General features: G+C 40.8%; 1 protein-coding gene across 3 annotated transcripts in view; it reads left to right on the top strand.

Moving 5' to 3' along the window:
- LOC137643954 (zinc finger and BTB domain-containing protein 24-like) overlaps positions 1–23076 on the top strand; it is a 271442-nt gene that overhangs the window by 125885 nt on the left and 122481 nt on the right. For all 3 annotated transcript variants that reach the window (XM_068376746.1, XM_068376745.1, XM_068376744.1), the window contains one exon: positions 18049–18293. In XM_068376746.1, coding sequence (XP_068232847.1) covers positions 18049–18293 — 245 coding nt within the window. The remainder of the gene's footprint in view (positions 1–18048; positions 18294–23076) is intronic.

Below are 23076 nucleotides of genomic sequence, written 5' to 3'. Positions count from 1 at the left end.
AAAACTTGGAAAAGCACCTTGTCATAAACGCTACGTGTAAAGGAATAACAATGGCGCGCGACGGCGGAGTCAAACCAAGATGGCGGCCAACATGGCGACCGGATGTTGACGCCGCTGAGTACCAAAACAGTAACGGAGGAGGAGAACTTTGTAACGGCTCCTCTTATAACTTGCCACTATTCCCCCTCAAAGCGTAAACATTATGTGGGGTGCAGATAGCTATGTGGCGTGTTAAGCATACGTCCCCTGTTATTATACGATATCCTAAAGGGAAACCTTATGGGTACTCGCGCCAGAAGTTGAGAATTCTGTGAAACCTTTAGTTTAATTCTCTGGGAATATTACTGCAGTCATATATACCCTTAGGAAGCTACTAAAGGAACCTTCCATCAGAATGACATGGCCTGAGCCCAAATATATATATATATATATATATATATATATATATATATATATATATATATATATATATATATATATATATATATATATATATATATATATATATATATATATATACAGTGAACCCTCGCTACTTCGCGGTTCGACCATCGCGGATTCACCACTTCGCGGATTTTTTCCATAACCCATATATATACAGTAATATATGTATATATATGTATGCATGTATTTATGTATATATGTAGGTATGTATATGTGTATACATATAAATATATATATATATACACACACACACACACATATATATATATATATATATATATATATATATATATATATATATATATATATATATATATATATATATATATATATATATATATATATATATATATATATATATATATATATATATATATATATCTAAAGTAGGAAGATGTGATGTAGTTCTAAGGGAAAAGTATGGGAAATATGTCTGGGTAATAAGCAAAGCTCTACCTCCAGTTTGTTTCTTCATTATGATCAGAGATAAATGTAAACAAAACATTGGTTGCCATTTTTTATCGTGCTTTTTAGCGTGTTTAGGAAATGCATGATATAAAATCACCTTTAATATTTGTGCCTGTTTTAGTTTAGGGTACTGTAGTACATGCATTAAGTGTTCTGTACATTAAAGGGTAGTTTGTTAACAGTACTACTTACAAGGGAAGGTTTTAAAAGTCTGAATATACATGTTGAATAAATAGGTAAATAGGGTGTCACTACTTCGCGGATTTTCACCTATCGCGGCCGCGACTGGAACCTATCTACCGCGATAAAGGAGGGTTCACTGTATATATATATATATATATACAGTGATACCTCGGTAGTCGAACGACTCTATACTCGAACAATTCGGAGTTCGACCAAAATTTTCGAGAAATTTTTGCTGCGGTGCTCGACCAAAAATTCGGTACTCGACCAGCCGAACACGTGACGACCGCATGGGCTTTGTGATGATCGCGCCATCTCGGCCACTCTCGCTTGTTCGGGAAGCATCAGTTCTCTCGAGAGCGTCACTCAGACAACGCGCGATCAGCATTCGTTGTGATTTAGTGATTTTCAGTGCTTTTAATTGCTTTTTTAGCTTTCATAATGAGTCCCAAGAAAGTAATGAGTGTTAAGGGGAAGGAGAAGAGGAAAACAGTGCGAACAACGATCGAGTTGAAGAAGGAAATTATAGCGAAATATGAGAATGGTGTACGAGTGTCCGATTTAGCGGTAGAATACGGAATGGCGAAGTCGACCATTTCTACGTTTTTAAAGCATAAAGAAATGATTAAGAAGGCGAATGTTGCAACGGGAGTTACGGCGGTAACTAAGCAAAGGCCACAAGTGATTGAGGAGATGGAAAAGTTGCTTTTAATATTTATTAAAGAAAAACAGTTGGCCGGGGAAAGTGTTAGTGAAGCGTTCATTTGTGAAAAAGCGTTGCATATCTATGAAGAATTAGTGAAGAAAAGTCCGAGTACCAGTGAAAGTGATTCATTTACATTTAAAGCGAGCAGGGGTTGGTTTGAAAAGTTTCGTAATAGAACAGGTATTCGTAATAGAACAGGTATTCATCATTTTCGAAGAATACTGCAGAGGAGGAAGAAACAATTAACAATAGACCAGTTTTTCACAAAAGAAAAGAAAGCTGCTACATCAAAGCCTGTTTCTCCTCCAAAGAAGAGACAAAGAAGAGAAGAAACCCCTGAAATAGATCTGCCCACCCTTTCATTGGAGAGAGAAACAACTCCTGAAGGAGAACTACCCCGCCACATCATGGAAGGGGACTCTCCTTCCAAGCAGTAACCTCCCCCTTCCATCCTCTCCACATCCATCCCTGTATGCCATCGAACCGCTGCTCAAAGGTATGTTCACTACAGTACAGAAAATGGTTTAAAATTGTTTTATTTTAGTACAGTAAATGGTTTAAAATTGTTTTATAGGATTTTCTGACCAATTTCATACACATTTAGATAATTATTGTTGTTTAGGTACACGTTTTATTAATATTTTGGGCCTGTTCGAGTGCTTGGGAACGGAATAGAATATATACCATTATTTCTTATGGGGAAAAAAAATTCGGTACTCGAACAAATCGGAGGTCGAACACGGATCTCGAACGGATTATGGTCGAGTACCGAGGTATCACTGTATATATATATATATATATATATACAGTGATGCCTCAGGATACGAAAGTAATCCGTTCAGGATGCGGTTTCGTATCCTGATATTTTCGTATCCTGAGTCACGTTTTACATGTAAATAGCCTAATCCGTTCCAAGCCTTATAAAAAGTCACCTTTTCTTTCATAAACACACTAAACTGTAGTAATAAACATGCAATGCAGCCATTTCTATCATTCAATAATTAACACAACCGTTAAAAACAGCCTAATCCATTCCAGAAACCACTATGAGATTATTCAATAATGTAGTTATAGCCAAGTTATCCCCCCCAAGCCCAAAGAAAACGGTCCGTTTTCTTTACTGTATAAAAGTTACGGTACTGTATGTACGTAAAGCATTTAGATCAGTGAAGGTGTATTGTTACCTGTACGTACACCTAAATTAAGGATTGATACCTGTACACTCTGAAAAAAAGGTTACAGTTAATTAGTGTAACAAAAAAGTTGAAACTTACCTTTTGATTGAGACGATGTCCGATAGCGAAGTCGCGGCAGAGGAGGATGGCATAAGGCAGAAAACGTAACAAGTGACAGACTACGTACAGTAATTTACACACTTAACACATTAACACTTAAACTTTACGAAATAAAAAAATGGCAGAAATAATTAACACTTAACATTACGTATGGAAAACTATAAAATGAAAGAAAAAATTACTTCAACACTTAACGGTAACAAAACTTAAAATTGAATTTTTTTTTTTTTTGCTTTTTTATAACTTTACGTTTTTCTTATTTTCTAAATCTCTTCCACTTCTTCATCACTTTCTTTTTTCTGTTTCTTTTCTTTACTTTCACCTTCTACTTCTTCATCACTTTCTTTTTTCTGTTTCTTTTCTTTACTTTCACCTTCTAATTCTTCATCCCTTCCTCTTTTCTGTTTCTTTTCTTCACTTTCACCTTCGTGTTGGCCTACTAATACCTCTGGCCTCTTTAATAAGAAACTATCCATTGAAGCTTGTTTCTGCCTACTTTTCAACACATTTCTAAAATGCGTTAGGCAAACGTCATTGCAGTGTTGAAGCGCACGGTTGGTATAAACTTTTTCTGGATGTTCCTTTTCGACGTAGTGTGCCATTTTATGGAAACATGCAAGAATTTCCTGATGTCTGCCGTTTTCAAAGGTGCAACATCCTCCTCATCACCGCTAGAGAACTGCTCTTGAACATCACTCACTTGCATCGTCTCCAACTCCTTCAGGTCGTCCGTCGTCAACTCCTTGTGGTGCTCCTCGATAAGTTCATCTATATCTTCCGCGCTAACTTCCAGCCCCATGGACGTACCAAGATGTACGATGTCAGCCACCTCAGACTGCTGAATTGGTTCAGGATCGTCAACGATCTCGGCTTCGCCTCCAGGCTTCCCGAACCCCTCGAAGTCTCGTGCAGAGACAGCATCAGGCCACAGCTTCCTCCAAGATGAGTTTAGGGTATGCCTCAAAACTTCCTGCCAAGCGAGATCGATGAGTTTGAGGCATATCACGATGTTGAAGTGATCTTTCCAAAATTCACGCAGAGTGAGGTTTGTATTCTCTGTGACTTGGAAACATCTCTTGAAGAGATGCTTCGTGTACAATTTTTTAAAATTAGAAATAACTTGCTGGTCCATGGGCTGGAGGAGAGGGGTGGTGTTAGGTGGTAGATACAGGACCTTTATGAAGGAATACTCGGCCAGAAGATATTCCTCGAGGCCAGGAGGGTGAGCTGGAGCATTGTCCAACACCAGCAGACATTTCATAGGGAGGCGCTTTTCTTCCAAATATTTTCGGACAGTCGGACCGAAGCAGACATTCACCCAATCGATGAACAGTTGCCTCGTTACCCAGGCTTTTGCATTCGCCTTCCACATCACGGGAAGGTTCTCCTCAATGACCTTGTGGGCTTTGAAGGCTCGGGGATTTTCTGAATGGTACACCAGCAGGGGCTTTATCTTGCAGTCCCCACTGGCGTTTGCACAAAAAACAAAGGTTAAGCCTGTCCTTCATAGGCTTATGTCCGGGTAGCCTCTTCTCCTCCGCCGTGATGAACGTCCGACGAGGCATTTTCTTCCAGAAAAGCCCAGTTTCGTCGCAATTGAAAACTTGCTGCGAACTGTAGCCTTCCTGCAGAGTCAACTCGTCGAACGTTTTAACAAAGGCTTCGGCGGCCTTCGTGTCCGAGCTGGCTGCCTCCCCATGCCGTACCACTGAATGGATGCCAGTCCTTTTCTTGAACTTCTCGAACCACCCACGAGAAGCCTTGAACTCTGGGGGTTCCTGCTGGAATGTTCCTTCTCCTGCTCCTTCTTCGGCCTGAGCACGCACGAGATCACAAAAAATGGCGGAGGCCTTCTGGCAAATTGTAGTCTCAGTGATGGTGTCTCCTGAGATCTCTTTGTCCTTGATCCACACAAGAAGCAGCCTCTCCATCTCGTCATGCACGTGGGTTCTCTTGATGGAGAAAATAGTGACGCCCTTAGAAGGTGTCGCTGCTTTTATGGCCGCCTTCTGCTTCAGGATGGTGCCTATCGTAGATGGATTCCGGCCATACTCCTTGGCGATCGCACTTAAACGCATGCCAGACTCGTACTTTTTAACGATTTCAAGTTTCGTCTCCATCGAGAGCATCGTCTTCTTCTTTCCTTCGGCAACATTCTTGGGACCCATGGCTACAGTAATACGTAATATAATACACTACGTAACGTTATATACAGTCTATGTATAGTAAACACTAATACAGTACAGTGCGCAGTAACGAATGTTTATTAACGATAACACGTGGCGTACGAATGTACTGTATATTAACACTAAGTCAAACAAGCGAAAGCACACAATGTCTGTTAACGATACCACGGTCGGAACGAAAAGAGAGAGAGAGAGAGAGAGATGAACGCCCGTGCGTAGGCAAGCTGGGATAGTTGCCGACCAATAGGAAAGCAGGATCTTATGGCGTCAGGTAGCGTCTGAGTAGGGAGATAACCAATGGGTGAGCGGGAGGCTGTAAGTGAATCTACCCAAGTTCAAAGTCAGGCGCCACGCGCTTTTTAAAATTACTCTCGGCGAAGAGTTGGGATCTCGTAAGGTTTTCGTATCCTGAAATTTTATCCGTATCCTGGGGCATAAAAATCTTCGAATCACTTTTCGCATCCTGAATTTTTCGTAAGCAGAAACTTTCGTATACAGAGGTATCACTATATATATATATATATATATATATATATATATATATATATATATATATATATATATATATATATATATATATGTATATGTATATGTATATGTATATGTATATGTATATGTATATGTATATGTATATGTATATGTATATGTATATATATATATATATATATATATATATATATATATATATATATATATATATATATATATGTATACTGTATATGTATACTGTATATGTATATATAAATATATATATGTATATATATATATATATATAATTATATGTATACTGTATATGTATATATAAATATATATATATATATATATATATATATATATATATATATATATATATATATATATATATATATATATATATATATATATATATATATATATATATATATATATATTTAGGCTCAGGCCATGTCGTCCTGATGGAAGGTTCCTTCAGTAGCTTCCTAAGGGTATATATGACTACAGTAGATATTCCCAGAGAATTAAACTAAAGGTTTCACAGAATTCTAACTTCTGGCGCGAGTACCCATAAGGTTTCCCTTTAGGATATCGTATAATAACAGGGGACGTATGCTTGACATGCCACATAGCTATCTGCACCCCACTTAGTGTTTACGCTTCGAGGGGAAAGTTAGTGGTAAGTTATGGGAGGAGCCGATACAAAGTTCTCCTCCTCCATTACTGTTACGGTACTCAGATGACGTCACAAACGACGCCATGTTGGCCGCCATCTTTGCTGACGTCATAACCGCGCGCCTTCTCCATTCCTTCGCTTGTAGCGTCTATGACCAGGTGTTTTTTCCCAGTTGTTCGCTATTAGTTTCCAGCATGTCGCCATCTTCAGCCTCTTCTGCTTCTGGAAAGTTGAGTACCATATTCTTATATTGTATAAATCAGCTCTGGCCGTAAATTAACACTTTTATCTTTAAAATCTGTGTTTTGTGGCGGAGCTGTTGCTTTAACCGGAGGCGTCCTGACGCTGTTGTTTGCTTCGCATGCTTTATTTAGTTAGCCAGAACAACCTCCCCGGTTTTATAACTAATTATCAGTATTAGTTATTTAGTCTTCTTTGCTAAGAATTAGTTATATTATGCCGATAGTATTCGTTTTCGGCGAGTGAAGGTAGCCGAAATTACGACGCTAGAAGTGCTAGTCTACCCCCTGGGCTCGATAGCCTAGGCGTTTTAGTTTACTTCCATGCATGATATAATAATGTTCCTTGTGTTAATTTATGAAATGAAGATATTAGGCATTTATACATAAAAGATTCAGTGATTGCACATGGGTTTTTCTCCTTCTAGGAAGTATACAAGGAGTTTTGATGATCTTGGTAGTCGATTCCCTTGCCCCTAACCTAAGGCTTAGGGCGTTTGTATACTTTCACACCTCCCCGGTTACCTTCGCACTAAGGTAATCTCTCCTCCCTCCGAGGTAGCCTAGGCTACATCCTAGCTCTCCTTACCTTGAATCGTATTCAAGTGAGGTTAGGCTAGGATTTTCTTTCCCTGTCCATTAACATAGTTCATGAGCTTTGAGCTGGGGTCAGAACCTCAGAGTATCAGTCATTTGCCCACAGCTACCCCATTAGGCGAATTAACTCTCCTTTTGGTGTCCGCTGGACAGCAAAAGGAGAGCCCCCCCCCCCCCCCCAGGCCACACCTGGTAGGGTTACGACCTTTCCTCCCTGTGGCCTAGCGACTTGTCCTACACCTGCTTTCTCCTGGCTGGGGGATATGCTTCCCCTAGCCTAGGTTAGGCAGGCCCTGGGATTCTGTTTCTTTATAGTTTTGGAATGGCATGGCCATGCCGTTCTTTTACTGTACTAACCTACCCTAGGCTGGAGAACGAATTTTTCCTATACCTGGGATAGCGCCGGTACTGAAACAGAACCCCCCCTTTGGAGTGTTGGGGAAGGCTCATACCAAGCCCTGCACTCCTTCTCAGGACCCTTTTCGCCTCCCCCTCTGTCCTTTGGTGATGGCCTAGCCATCACACCTCTGTCCACCTTCCTACAACTCGACCGAGTGCCGGCGGGTTGTGGGGTCGGCCCGGTCCTTTCGCCTGTTAGTACGAACTGCTAAGCTTCCCGCATATAGGTGAACTATGGGATAGCGTACGACAGGTCGGTCTGCTGGCGGAAGACCTCCCTATCTTAGATAGTTTTTGTGTCCTCCCTTGGACCGCCATCCGCAACTCTAGCTGACTGCCGGCTTAGTTACGGCTGGATGGAAGCCTGACCATACTCTTCCTTCTATTTGAACCCTCCTTCTCGAGGAAGGCGAGGTTAGGGTAGTGAGCTGCCGCCCTTCCCTCTTCCTTCCTCTATGCTTTTTCTCTCTCTCAATCAAGTGCCGGTCCACTGTCGCACAACTCTGCCGGCAACAGCCGACAGCTTAGCCTAGGTCTCCTCTCTGGCTCATAGATTTAAGTCAGGGTTGGAGTACCTACAGCCGGTTGCCTGCCGACTGGCGGGGGCCGCCGACATGCCGGCGATCTGCCATCAATCCCGAGGTTGTCGCCCTTTCCCCGCCACGTGGACTGATGGCTGGGAGGGGTTACCCTCAATCGGATACTCGCCGGCGCCCGGTGTGCTTTCGACACGTCGGCGGGTTGCCGGCTCCACCTAATTCATATTACGACAGTGGACTGTCACCTTTCTCTACCCGGCCGGCAATGCGCTGGCAGTGCTTATTGTATAGCTGTATACGATAGCCAGTACACCTATGGAATAGTACATACCCTAGTCAGAAAACTATGGTGTATAGTTATGCAGTAAATACTTTCTAGCATACTCTGTGCATCCATGCGCAGTCCCTTGCCGGGACCTACTCGAATTGGGGATAATCATTTCCCCTTTTCACTATGCTGAATGAACTCAGCTCTCTCCCTTTCACCATTGCTAATACCCCGGAGGAAGTACTAGCTGTGCTACTTATCCCTACTGAATAATTTCCCCCTTAGGGCTTACTCGAAAGAAAGCCCAAGAGTTAGTAGTGGTGTAAGGTTGCGGCAATTGGCTGGCCGGGATTCACAAGTATGTGTCTTTCCTGCTTCATTTCCAGCTTACAGTTGGAAAGGAATCTTATATTGTAATTGAAATTACTTTAAGACTAATCTAAAATTACTTTAAGTCAATGTTATAGACTTCCCAATACTCATGTACCCCTTTCTTCTTTACAGGAGGAGTACATCTGGTGTGAGAGCGCCTTCTGTAGTGTTCGGCGCCCGGACTTCTATGGCCACCTGGCGTGCCGAACCCACGCCAGCTGCTCCGTCAACCAAGGATCTCTTCGATATTGGGACCCGCAGGTCTGCACTGTTTGCAAGGACCTGCTCAACGAGGCGTTAGAGGCCCCACCGTCAGCAGAGGCCAGGGACAATGCTCGTGAGAAACTACACAAGTGGGTGCGTGGTTTCCAGAAGAACGCCACGGGGCCCTACCTCCCTAGTGAGAAGATGAGAGCTTTGCTCTTTCCTAAAGCATCTGCGGATGCTGTCATTCCCAAGCCAGAGATCCCCTGTGTCCAACTGAGGGTTGAACCGGACGTATCGGACGCACTCCAAGACTTCCATCTCGACGAGGTGGAACGGATGTCAGAAGTGTCGGACACCACCGAGAGGACCTGATGGCCGAGGGTCAAGAAGAGGAACCTAAGGAGGCTCCTGATTCTGAAGAAGAAGGCGCCTCTGCACCCTCTATCACTTCCGTAGTCGTCTCGGAACCCGTCCCCTCTACCTCGTCCACTCCTACGCCCACAAGAGCGGACACACTTGTGGATAACATCCAGGGCTTGATTGCGGTCCTTGACGAGAGGATCCGCCAGAGGGACGAAGATTTCAAGAGAGAAATCCTTCGCTTGTCAAAGCAAACCCCGAGGATGATCACCGTGAAGGACCTTCCGCCCTGCTCTGTGAAGAACCCATGGAGGCATGCCGAGCATATGCCTATCATGAGTGGCAGGATCTTTGTGAATGACAAGGTAGGCGCCGTTCCCCTTGAAGAGGTGGACTTCTCACCTTGTTTTGAAACTTACCCGGACTGTTACATCCGTCTCAAGTCCGAGCCCGTTTCCAAGGAGGAAACAGAGCCTAAAGAGGTCATCGTGTTTGACCTTGCCAAGGCTCAAGCTCTGCTAGCCGGCTGCCTGAAGAGCAAGGGCTACACCAATTTCAGGGTGCCGGCCCTAAGCAAGAAACACCCGTCTTTTCTTGCCCCTGCCACCATGGTCTTCCCCTTCACGGAGAAGTCCCTCGTAGCAGTGTTGAAGGCGGTGGAGGAAGGGAAACCCTGCCCTACATTGGAGGAATGTAGGCCCCTCTCCCTCGCCCTCCCTCCCAACGACTAGAACTGAAAAGACATCCAGTTAACTTTCTCCGTGGGAAAGTTGGAGGCTGACATCGCTGGACGGCAGTTCAATGAGAACCTCCTTAAGCTCTCTGATTACCTTCTGCGTTGGGAGCAGGACACGAAAGAGAGGCTGGCTGCCTCCCTTTCCCTCCAGGTGCAAATGGAGACGATGGCTGGGGAATAACGGACCCCAGGCTTCTACATGGTCTTGGCTAAGACCCACCTTGTTACCCTGACAAAAGACTTTTATAGCTTCATCAGGGCACGGAGAGCCTGCAGAGAGTTTGTGTTTGCGGATGCCATCGTCAAACACGAACCACGGAAACTGAATTCCTCCAACATTTGGGGGAAAGATCTCTTTCCCAATGACCTCATGAAAGAGATTGTTGACAGGGCCGCTACGGAGAACTGGAACCTTCTCCACAAGTGGGGCATGTCAAAGAAAAGGAAATCTTCTCAGGATGAGGGCCCCCAACCAAAGAAGAAACCAAATAAGCCTAGACCACAGCAATATCAGGCTAAACGCCAGTTTCCGGCATCCGCTGCTCCCCAGTTGGTGGCTCAGCCCCAACAAACCTTTCAACTGGTACCCCAGCCGGTGGTGACTCAGTCACCAGCCTTCACACCCCCCTACGAAAGGCAGTCAACTATCTTTCGTCCCAGAGGTAGAGGCACCGGCAGAGACTCTTCACGACGTCCCTCCAGGGGGAGAGGAGGAAAGGGTGCAAGCGGCCGAGGAGGTAAACCCTCGGGCAAGCAATGAGATGCTTCCGGTGGGAGGAAGACTCCGCCTTTTCCAGTATCGTTGGACCTTCGATCCCTGGGCTCACAGCATCATCAAGAACGGACTAGGGTGGAGCTGGGTAACACCACCACCAGCTTCCCACCAATTCTTCCAACACTCCACCCCTGTTCTGGAAGAATACGTCCAAGAACTCTTGAACAAAAGGTGATCAAGAGGGTAAAGTCCACCAGGTTCCAAGGAAGACTATTCTGTGCTCCCAAGAAGGACTCCGACAAACTCAGAGTCATTCTGGACTTGTCTCCTCTCAATAAGTTCAGAATGCTGACTCTTCAACACATAAGAGCTCCACTGCCTCAAAAGGCATGCACAGTCTCGATAGACATGGCGGACGCCTACTGGCATATTCCAATGAATCGCCAGACCTCCTACTACCTAGGATTCAGGCTTCGAAGAAGACAGTACGCCTTCAGAGCCATGCCCTTCGGGCTAAATATAGCCCCAAGGATATTCACGAAGCTCGCAGAGACGATCGTTCAACAGCTACGCTTGCAAGGCTTCCAGGTGATGGCTTACCTGGATGATTGACTGGTGTGGGCAGCATCCGAAGAAGAATGCCTGCAAGCTTTCACAAAGGTGATCCAATTCTTGGAACATTTGGGCTTCAAGATCAACACCAAAATGTCTTGACTTTCTCCAGCTCAGAAGTTCCAATGGCTAGGAATCCATTGGGATCTTCAGTCGGTGTGACTGAAGATCCCAATGGATTCCATTCCACTAAAGAAGAGAAAGGAAATAGCAGGATCTGTCAAGAGACTATTCAAATCCAAATGGATTTCAAGACGACAACAGGAATGGGTGCTCGGCTCCCTTCAGTTCGCTTCAGTGACAGACCCAGTGCTACGAGCACAGCTAAAAGATGTATCGGGAGTCTGGAGAAGATATGCATCAATCGCTTGAAGAGATCTCAAGAGACCTCTGCCGACCCGGCTACGATCACTACTCAAGCCGTGGTCGGAGGCAAAGAACCTGAAAAGGTCGGTACCTCTTCAACTATCGCCTCCCTCGGTCGTTATCCATACGGACGCATCGCTAGAAGGATGGGGGGGGTCACTCCCATCCCGGCACGTTCAAGGAACATGGTCTCCCCTATTCAAGACGTTTCTCATCAACATCTTGGAGGCCATGGCAGTCCTTCTTACTCTGAAGAGGCTGTCCCCACGTCCCTCAGTCCATATTCAACTGACCCTGGACAGCGACGTCGTGGTTAGATGTCTCAATCGTCAGGGCTCAAGATCGCCCCAACTCAACCAAGTGTTGCTGCCCATCTTCCGCCTAGCGGAAAAGAAGAGATGGCACCTCTCAGCAGTTCACCTACAAGGATTCCCCAACGTGACGGTGGATGCTCTATCCAGGACAGCCCCGATAAAGTCAGAATGTTCCCTAGACGCAGACCCATTCTCCTTCATCTCCCGAGAAGTCCCGGAACTGCAGATCGACCTCTTCGCAACGAGCGACAACAAACAACTTCCTCGCGACGTGGCCCCATACGAGGACCCCTGAGCGGAAACGGTGGATGCCATGTCACTGGATTGGAACAGATGGACCAAGATTTACCTGTTCCCTCCACCCAACCTTTTGCTGAAAGTCCTCACCAAGCTGAGATCCTTCCAAGGAATAGCGGTTTTAGTGGCCCCCAAGTGGCCCCGGAGCAACTGGTTCCCATTGATCCTGGAGTTACAACCCAAGCTAATTCCCCTGCCGGACCCAGTTCTAACCCAACAGGTTCAGAAGTCGACTGTCTTCGCTTCATCAAAGCAAACCCGAGACCTTCATCTCATGATTTTCTCTCCCTAGCCGTCAAGAAGAGGTTTGTGATCTCAAAGAAAAGATTAGACTTCTTGGAGGAATGTAAAACAAAATCTATCAGAAGGCAATACGAGTCATCTTGGAAGAAATGGGTGTCCTTTGTCAAGGCTAGAAATCCTACAGAAATATCAATGGATTTTTGTTTGTCCTTCTTCATTCACCTTCATGGACAAGGCTTGGCAGCCAACACGATTTCCACCGGCAAATCGGCCCTGACAAGACCCTTACTATATGCCTTCCAAATAGACCTGTCTAGTGACATCTTTAACAAGCTGCCGAAGGCATGTGCTAGACTCAGACCCGCACCTCTGCCGAGACCCATCTCCTGGTCTCTTGACAAGGTGCTCCATTTTGCCTCAGGTTTGGACATTGAAACCTGCCCTCTGAAAGATTTGACTCAAAAGGTGATTTTCTTATTTGCTCTTGCCTCGGGAGCTCGAGTCAGTGAAATTGTGGCATTATCAAGAGAAGAGGCCCAGATCCAGTTCGCGGAAACAGCCGAGCTCACCTACTTTCCTGACCCAACGTTTCTCGCCAAGAATGAGCTACCCACTAAAAGGTGGGGTCCCTGGAGAATCTGCCCTCTGAAGGAAGATGTCTCTCTGTGCCCAGTGGAGAGCCTAAAGGTCTATCTTCGAAAAACTTCAGACTTCGGTGGAGGACAGCTCTTTAAAGGGGAAACATCGGGTTCTGATTTGTCACTCAAACAACTAAGGGCGAAGATCACCTACTTTATTCGCAGAGCGGATCCTGACAGTACACCTGCAGGTCACGATCCCAGGAAAGTCGCCTCTTCTCTGAATTTCTTCCAGTCAATAGACTTCAAAAGTCTTCTCTCATTCACAGTCTGGAAATCTTCAAGAGAGTTTTTCAAACACTACGTGAAGCAGGTGCACGAATTGAAAAGATACGTGGTAGCTGCAGGTAGTGTGTAAATACCTGCTGCTTAGTGCTGTGATGAACAGTGAGTTATTTGGGACTCTTAACTCTATGGGTGTCTGTGTTGACCCTAGTGTACAACATAGTGAGAATAGTGCCACCATGTGACACTACGGACTGTTTTTATACTAAGGTGAAGTCACATAGACTAAAACACGTGTGCCACATGTTCCTAACATGAAGTGTATATAAGACATTCTAGAAAGACTTTATAATTCCTATGGAATTAATGTGTGTGATGGCAAGTTTTCCTTTTCAGATACCACATTTATTTTTATTAATGTTCCAAGTCTAGGTAACTGATTTGCATTCCATTACAATTTACAATTATTACATTTATGTATGTTAATTCTTATTTTTGCCCAAATACAAGAATTTACTTTACTGGTGCGTCTTATTTCGCCCTAATATTGTAATAAAATACTGTTTGAGAGTTTTAATTCCCTCTATAATATGTAAATATGTATGAACAATGAATATACTATTGTTCCTTATTGATACAAACTCATTTAGACTAAGGTCATTTGTTCCAACACTTTGTACTTACCTTATCTTCTATCTGGCTCTGGGACCGGCAGGTACTTCTGATGCTGGGTGAGTTCCTTTATCAAGTAACTTTAAGACTTTCCTTATGTCCAATAGGACTCTTCCCTGGCAGGGGGGAGGGGGGGGGGGCAGGAAGCGGTAACATAGCACAGGTTTATCTGGAGTGACATATACCGGTAATGTCACAAGGTCTCTGTGGTCATTAGACCAAAGGAATATTGTCTAGAAGTCGAAGGCACTACAAAAGGGAAAAATCCACGATACATTAATTCTCTGGTACACTTCCATTAGGACGACATGCCCTGAGCCCCAAAAACGGATTTTGAGCGAAGCGTAAAATCTATTTTTGGGTGAGGTAGCCATGTCGTCCTGATGGGAGTTCCTTCTTAGTAGCTTCCTAGGTTATATTTAACTACAGTGATATATCCAGAGAATTTTACTCCCTGCTACTTCGTCCAGCCTTTCAGGTCCCACCCTGTCCTACTGTATCATGGTGATCGGCAAGCAACTGGCGTCAGGATAAGGACGGACGTGACGTCATTTAGCAATGGCGCCCGTTTGTTTACGTTTCGAGTACCAAAAGTAGCCACGGACAAGTATAGCAGTGGAACGGCTCCCCAGCTATTCTCCGCCCTCCACATCGAAGTGTTAACTCTATGTGGGGTGCAGATAGCTATGTGGCGCGTTAATACATGCGTCCCCTGTTGATATACGATGTCTTAAAGGGAAACCTTTAGGATACTTGCTCCAGAAGTTAGAATTCTGTGATAACCTGTGGTTAAATTCTCTGGGAATATCTAGTAGTTATTTACCCAAGGAAGCTACCAAAAAGGAACCTTCCATCAGGACTCCATGGCTATCTCACCCAAAAATAGATTTATATATATATATATATATATATATATATATATATATATATATATATATATATATATATATATATATATATATATATATACACACAGTAATTCTTGTAAATATAAAATTAATTAGTTCCAAACAGGCTTTCGTTTTAGGATTACTTTTTGTATGATGAGTCGCGTTTTACATGTAAATCGCCTAATTCTTTCCAAGCCCTACAAAAACACCGCATTAAATTTTATAATAAAGCTGTACCCATAATGAAATACATCCAAATACATTTTAATAATTCAATTTACCTAATTAACTTTTAACACCTGTAAATGAAGTAGTTAGAAAAATTTCTCACAAAATATCTATCCAGATACATCTTTACAAAAGCAATTTTTCTAAGGTTATATCCAGCAATTTTTACTATTTTATTTATTTGAACAATGAGAGACAAACTATAGTCATGTGATACCCCAGGGTCATGAAGTTTTACTAGCTATTGGACTGAGTTGTTATTAATATTTTAAGCTGTTTTTCTTTCCAACCACCATAAACTCGGTTTTATTTTCTTTTGAATAAAATTTTTAACTGTCATCCATTCCCTAACACTTGTAAGAATTTGGTTTAAAGATTCAGCCTTATTATCTATGTCAGTATTGGAGAAGGGTTAACCCTCAGTTTAATGGTTCATATGGTAAGAGTTTCTAATTTGGAAACAGTATTTTCTGTCAACCAAAATTCTATTAGGTACTCAAAGGCTTGATCTTCAATATCGATGGCCCGTAAGCTATTAAGTAGCAGTTCATGCAAAACTGTATCAAAAGCAGCACTAAGTTCAGGTAATATCCTGATAAAACATGTTCTCATCCATCATTTCCAGCAGATCATTTACAACAGAGCATATAGCTGTCTTCATAGAATATGATTTTCTGTATGCTGACTGGTTGTCTGCCAATGTTTTAATTCTTTCTAAGTGATTAACTAGTTATTGAAAAATTACACATTTTAGTACTTTTGAAATGAAATCTAGATTGGAAATAGGTCTATGTGAACTTAATCCCTGATAATCTAGAGCACTTTATAACTATATTTACAATGAGTATATAAAGGAAAATTATAAATTTGCAAAATGAACTGTGATATTATTATTATGAATATTCCAAAAACCAACAATGCTATTTGAAGCTTCCCTTAATTCCTAAAACATTTTTTTTGACAAGGATAGTTTATGCCAATGAAATACACGCAGAAAAAAAATAATCTCAGAATTATTTTCCAATAATTTATATAAAAAAATCAATAAAATTCTAATCATTACCATTGCTTTCTCTTCTCTTTGTTAAGTTATTTGTATAAATAACAATTTAACCAAATTTAAAGCAAAATTGACACCAAAGTTTTCAAAGTTCCAATCATTGTTGTAATTCTATTCCTTAACTTGTGTATAAAAAATATGAGAAAATGCATGTCCTCTAAAATATGTTTTGACAAAATATTTTGTATATGCATTCTCTATTACCGTACAAAGCTCAGTGATTTTTTCCAGGATCTTAGGTATTTCGTCCTATACCCCCATATATTGGGCATACCAGCTGGGCCCCTTAATTAAAATTCATTTCAGTGGTGGATTTGTTCATGTTGACTAAATGTGGAACATCTACATTCCTTACACCAAGTTCCATTCACTTTGGTTTCATCATAATTTTTATCGTAAACAACAAGTTTTTAGTGGTCAGTGTATTGAATACCCTTCCACGCGTATTATCCGACACCTTGTGGTTTAAATTGGCTTGATAATTTTACAAGAAGGAATTTAATGGTATATGTAAGATAGAGAGAGAATGCTTTGGATTTCACTAAGCTACAATTCACATGTCCAAGTAATAATTAACAATAAGCTCTCAACATACTGCATAATAACTATGGTAGCCCATAAGATATTATTACTTATTCACATAAAAGTAGAAAATATAAGAATTTAGAATAAGTAAAAAATATAAAAACAATTATATAATATAGTGTATGCCTTTTTTGCAAAGCATGTGCATTTGTTGCAGGGCTGCTCTCAGAATTTTTAGGTAGCAAACATTACTAACAAGAAAACAGTGAAGTTATAATATTAGCAATGCTGTATTTTATGTTTTTTTTTCTTTTTTTTATGTACAAATAGATGCACTTAATGGAATATGAACAGCTAAGGATTAACAGTACAAATTAAAAAAGCTCTGTGGTTTTGGTTAAAGGCATCCAAAATTATTAAGAAAAAGTAAATACAAAACTACTGAAATGAAATGCAAATAGCATTAAAAAAGAAATGATAATTCATTTAGCCTTTTTTGTATGTAAGTGATACATTGTATTCTAAAACTAGTAGTCACCTAAAAAAAATGACGTTATTTCTCACGTCTAGGCTACTAGCAAAAATTCATAAAATATACAGTATAGTATACTTTATTTCATATATGTATGTCCCACTTATTTAAGGAAAGATAAAGATGTTTGTTCATTATGAGGCCTATTTCATTTAGAAAGGAAATCTGTGTTAATGAAGTGATGAAGTAGTTGATTTTCTATCATCAAGGTAAAGTTTTTTCTTCAATTAAGGAGTGACAAATTAGCAAGGGTTAACACTAAAATAAATAATCTTATCTTATAAATTATTTTTTTAACAGATTCACATGTCTTAGATTTGTAGCATTCAGGATTTAAGTTGTTGTTTTAGTTTGATTATAATGATATAGCCATAATGACAATGATGATGATTATTTTAGATCTCACTTGGAGGTACTATAATGAAAATTCACCTGTTTTTAACCAATAGACCAACAAATATATAGTTGTAATAGCCATATGTATTAAATTCTGTGGTCATTACACTTATGGCTCAGTTTTATTTCATATTTGTCTGAATTATATTTGATATTCATCAAACTTTTTAATTGATTTGTTTCCAGAAACAAACAGAAAAGATGACCCACCTAAACTAACTTTGCGACCAGATTTTGGACCACCTCCATCTAATCGTTCTCGGCAGCGTAACAGACCTCCAGGCATGCCAGAGCTCAAGAGAATCAAGAAGGACGAGCATAAAGCAGAAAATACAACTTTGGAACCTGGTGAGGTTCCAGGATCTCCTAGTCCAGCACCTAGTAGTCATAACAGTGAAGAACACCCTGTTAACCATACAAATAAGTCAAAGGTAAGTCATGTCATCTGTTTTCAGTTTTAAAGCAGTATTGCAAGGATTCTAGATTTGTACATTAAGTCATTTTTGTTAGTGGAGCAGCAATGGGGCCTATATATCTCAGCCCCACACACCTCCCTTGACTCTTAGGTCAAAAGGCCTTGGTTAACCATCACTATTTGTGCCATTACTCTACTTACTAACTTTGTGGGCTGCTTTTCTGGTCCTGTCCAGTAGGGGAACCCTACTCTCTACAGGACCTCCATAGTCATTTTATCATGTTCGTTCATAAGCATTCAACATAGAAATATCAGTGGTATTTTTTTCATACTGTTTCAGTATGTTTCCCTAGGGAATTAGACTTTGATTGGGCATTAGTAATTACTATTTCAGTTACCTTTACCAGAAATTCATATGCTATTGTTCCCTGAACTCTAGCTAACTGATAAAAAATTACACAGAACGCTCAAGAATTTTTTCCCCTATGCCACCATTTCTTTTTATCTACAATAAAACCGGGTAATAACCAACTGTACACTGTTATAATTGATTTCAGATATCATGAATTAAATCCAGATTATCAGAGTACAGTATCTCCGAAAGTCATCCACAACAGTCTACTAGGCCAAGTGGAAACTCTTTTGTAATTGGTGGTTTATGGGGAATACTGCTCCACTCAAGGTCACTATTCCCCTGATTGCTGACCTTTTGGGGTTCCTGAGGATCGAGAAATTGCTTCCAGTCACTGCAGTAAAAGGCAACCGCTCAGCCTTGAGCCAGGTTTTCTAACTAAAAGGGCTTAACCTCTTCATGGGAACTGTCAGCTCCCATGTGGAGTTCCGAGCAGCCTTGCCCTCCTCTAAAACTCAGTCCTTCTTCCCGAGATGTGACACAGGTTCTCGGGTCTTTGAAGAAAGGCCCCTTACGAACCTAAACAAAAAATCTTAGACAGTGACCTTACCTTAAAAAACCATCTTCCTCTTTGCCTTAGATTTAACCGAAAGAGTAAGAGAACCATTTGGTCTATTTTATCTTATTCATTTGCAAAGGGTGCAAAGAATTGTCCTTATCATTTGTTCCCGGAATATATGGCTAAGACCCAGAATCTGGTTGAAAATATCAGATTTGACTCTTTCATGATCTTTTCTCTCAAAGAGGTAACTGATGACTAGGATGATATTTTACTTTGTCTCATGAGAGCAATTTAGATACTGTATATTTAAAGAGAATGGCATATCTTAGACCTAAAGTTTCCAATTTGTTCGTGAGTACAGGTCGCTTAAAAAAAAAAGTATCCAAAACACAATTTCATTTTGGTTGAGAGAAACAATCATGGTAGCTTATAAATCCTCAGGAGAACTGTCACCAGCGTTCGCCTCTCGAGCACATGACATCCATGGTCTTGCTGCAACCCTAGTGCTCCACAAAAACCACTTGGTAACACAATTCCTCAAAGCTGGCTCGTGGAAGAGACAAATTACTTTCACATATCATTACCTTAGAGATCTTACTCATAGGTTTCTGGATACTTTCTCTTTATGCCCTATTGTTGCCAAGCAACAAATATGTAATCTTACTCTCTTATGGGAAACATAACTGGTTTTATCAAAGGCATCAGTTATTATCAGCATTATAAGGATATGTAATGTGGATCAAGGTGGATGGTGATCAGAGATGGACCAGAAGCTTTCTCAGGGATCTTGCCCTATATATAGCTTCACCCCTGGCACAAGACATATTCTCTTGGATTGAACGTATGGCCTTTCCTCTTTACGAGCTGGTCACACAGTTCCAATTTATCCACTTTTGATCTGTGGCTAATACTTTTTTTTATTGATAGTATCTATTAGAGCAGATGGGCATACCTCTTAATGGAGACTTCTCCCTACCTAAGGAAAACTACAATTTAAATGATTTAGAAGTTTTTATGTGTAGGAATAAACTACAAATTTTTTAAACATTTTTTTTTCTTGCTATACAACCCTGAATCATATAATCAAAGGTCCTGCCTCATCTACCCAACAAGTCTTTGACCAGAAGAGAGTGAAGAGTGTAATGCAACGGCGGCCTTTCCTCTTTACGAGCTGGTCACACAGTTCCAATTTATCCACTTTTGATCTGTGGCTAATACTTTTTTTTATTGATAGTATCTATTAGAGCAGATGGGCATACCTCTTAATGGAGACTTCTCCCTACCTAAGGAAAACTACAATTTAAATGATTTAGAAATTTTTATGTGTAGGAATAAACTACAAATTTTTTAAACATTTTTTTTCCTTGCTATACAACCCTGAATCATATAATCAAAGGTCCTGCCTCATCTACCCAACAAGTCTTTGACCAGAAGAGAGTGAAGAGTGTAATGCAACGGCGGCCTGCGCCGCCATGCGGATGCTAAGTAACCGTATTGTGGTGCAATCAAATCCTCTTTCTTTTTATTGTCTAGTCATAGAAAAAGAGACTAGGAGTAACCCATTTAAATGTCTCAGGTTTGTATAGCTAGGAAAAATACAAATTGTCTTTAAAATTAGCAGTATTTTTTTAGGCTTTGCCTACTAGCGATTCTGTCGACATTATGCGACTAGGAAATTTTATGCTTAACCCTGGATAGGTACGATGGGTCGTTTGCGACCCCGAGCGTCAAAAAAAAACAGGTTTTTCTCACGTGACTCACCCCCGTGACTGAATTTGTGGGTGATCGACCTGCAGGAGGTGTCTCCCCTACACGCTCTAGTAGTGTCCAGATGTGCATTGCTGTAGCTGTACTCCTTCCCCGATTTCTGAGACGCGTCGGGGTCGAGCGCGACCGAGTTTACCCTTCTAAGGTAGTTTGCATAATTATCAAAGTTATTACGTATTATGAAATTGTCGTAGAATGGTGCAACTTGTATAGGTTATCAGTTGTGGAAAGTCTTGGTGGATTGTTTGGCTACCATGTGCATGATTTTTTTTTAGTTAAAATGTCGTTCATCACCACGAGGACCATTTTACCGCGAGTGCCCCTTTTTAATTTTTTTTTCATTTTTTTGCCTAGTCATTTTTCCGTAAGATATTGCCAAATAGGGTCGTAAAACTTTTGCTTGTTTAGTGTTGGAAAGTGTGTCTAGATGATCTGGCTACCCATGCATGACTTTGTTTTTGTCAGATGCGACGTAGTTATTGGTATATTGGGTATTTAACTGCGGTTACCAATTTCTGTTTTTTTTTCAATATTTGTAAAAATTACTACGTAGTAAGGAATTGCCGTATATTATTCATTTTTTTTTTCATGTTTATGTGTTAGAAAGTGTGCCTTGATGGTTGGGCTAACACGTGCATGTCTTTTTTTTTTTATCTGAGATGCCGTATATTAGAATGTCGGGCATTTTACCGCGAGTGTCCCTTTTTCATTTTTTTTAATTTTTTTGCCAAGTCATTTTTCCGTAAGATATTGCGAAATAGTATCGTAAAACTTTTGCTTTTTTAGTGTTGGAAAGTGTGTCTAGATGATCTGGCTACCCATGCGTGATTTTGTTTTTGTCAGATACGACGTAGTTATTGGTATATTGGGTATTTAACTGCGGTTGCCAATTTCTGTTTTTTTCAATATTTGTAAAAATTTACTACGTAGTAAGGAATTGCCGTATATTATTGATTTTTTTTTCATGTTTATGTGTTAGAAAGTGTGCCTTGATGGTTGGGCTAACACGTGCATGTCTTTTTTTTTATATCTGAGATGCCGTATATTAGAATGTTGGGCATTTTTCCGCGAGTGCCCCTTTTTATTTGTTTTGCATTTTTTTGCTTAGTCATGTTACCGTAAGGAATTGGCAAGTAGTGTCGCAAAACTTATATTTTTATAGTGTTGGAAAGTGTTTCTAGATGATCTGGCTACCCATGCCTATTTTTTTTTTAGCCAGATATGGCGTATATATAAGTATGTGTTCGATTTTCCTGTGATTGCCATTTTTTCGTTTTTTCCCATTTCTTTCAAAATTACTACGTACTAAGGAACTATCACAGAGTAATATTTCATTTATATGTTTATTTGTCAGAAAATGTGCCTTGATGGTTTGCCTAGCACGTGGCTGAAATTTTTTTTTTCTGAAATGCCGTATATTAGAATGGCCATTTTTCCACGAGTGCCCCTTTTTATTTGTTTTGCATTTTTTTGCTTAGTCATGTTACCGTAAGGAATTGGCAAGTAGTGTCGCAAAACTTATAATTTTATAGTGTTGGAAAGTGTTTCTAGATGATCTGGCTACCCATGCCTATCTTCTTTTTTTAGCCAGATATGGCGTATATATAGGTATGTGTTCGATTTTCCTGTGATTGCCATTTTTTCGTTTTTTCCCATTTCTTTCAAAATTACTACGTACTAAGGAACTATCACAGAGTAATTATTCATTTAGATGTTTATTTGTCGGAAAATGTGCCTTGATGGTTTGCCTAGCACGTGGCTGAATTTTTTTTTTTTTCTGAAATGCCGTATATTAGAATGTTAGCCATTTTTCCGCGAGTGCCCCTTTTTATTTGTTTTGCATTTTTTTGCTTAGTCATGTTACCGTAAGGAATTGGCAAGTAGTGTCGCAAAACTTATATTTTTATAGTGTTGGAAAGTGTTTCTAGATGATCTGGCTACCCATGCCTATCTTTTTTTTAGCCAGATATGGCGTATATATAGGTATGTGTTCGATTTTCCGGTGATTGCCATTTTTTCGTTTTTTCCCAATTCTTTCAAAATTACTACATACTAAGGAACTATCACAGAGTAATGATTCCTCTAGATGTTTATTTGTCGGAAAATTTTGTTTACTTT

Source organism: Palaemon carinicauda, chromosome 7, assembly GCF_036898095.1.
Source record: "Palaemon carinicauda isolate YSFRI2023 chromosome 7, ASM3689809v2, whole genome shotgun sequence".
Classification (NCBI taxonomy): Eukaryota; Metazoa; Arthropoda; class Malacostraca; order Decapoda; family Palaemonidae; genus Palaemon; species Palaemon carinicauda.
Note: the sequence above shows the minus strand (reverse complement) of the source record. Positions and strands in the feature narration are given on the sequence as shown.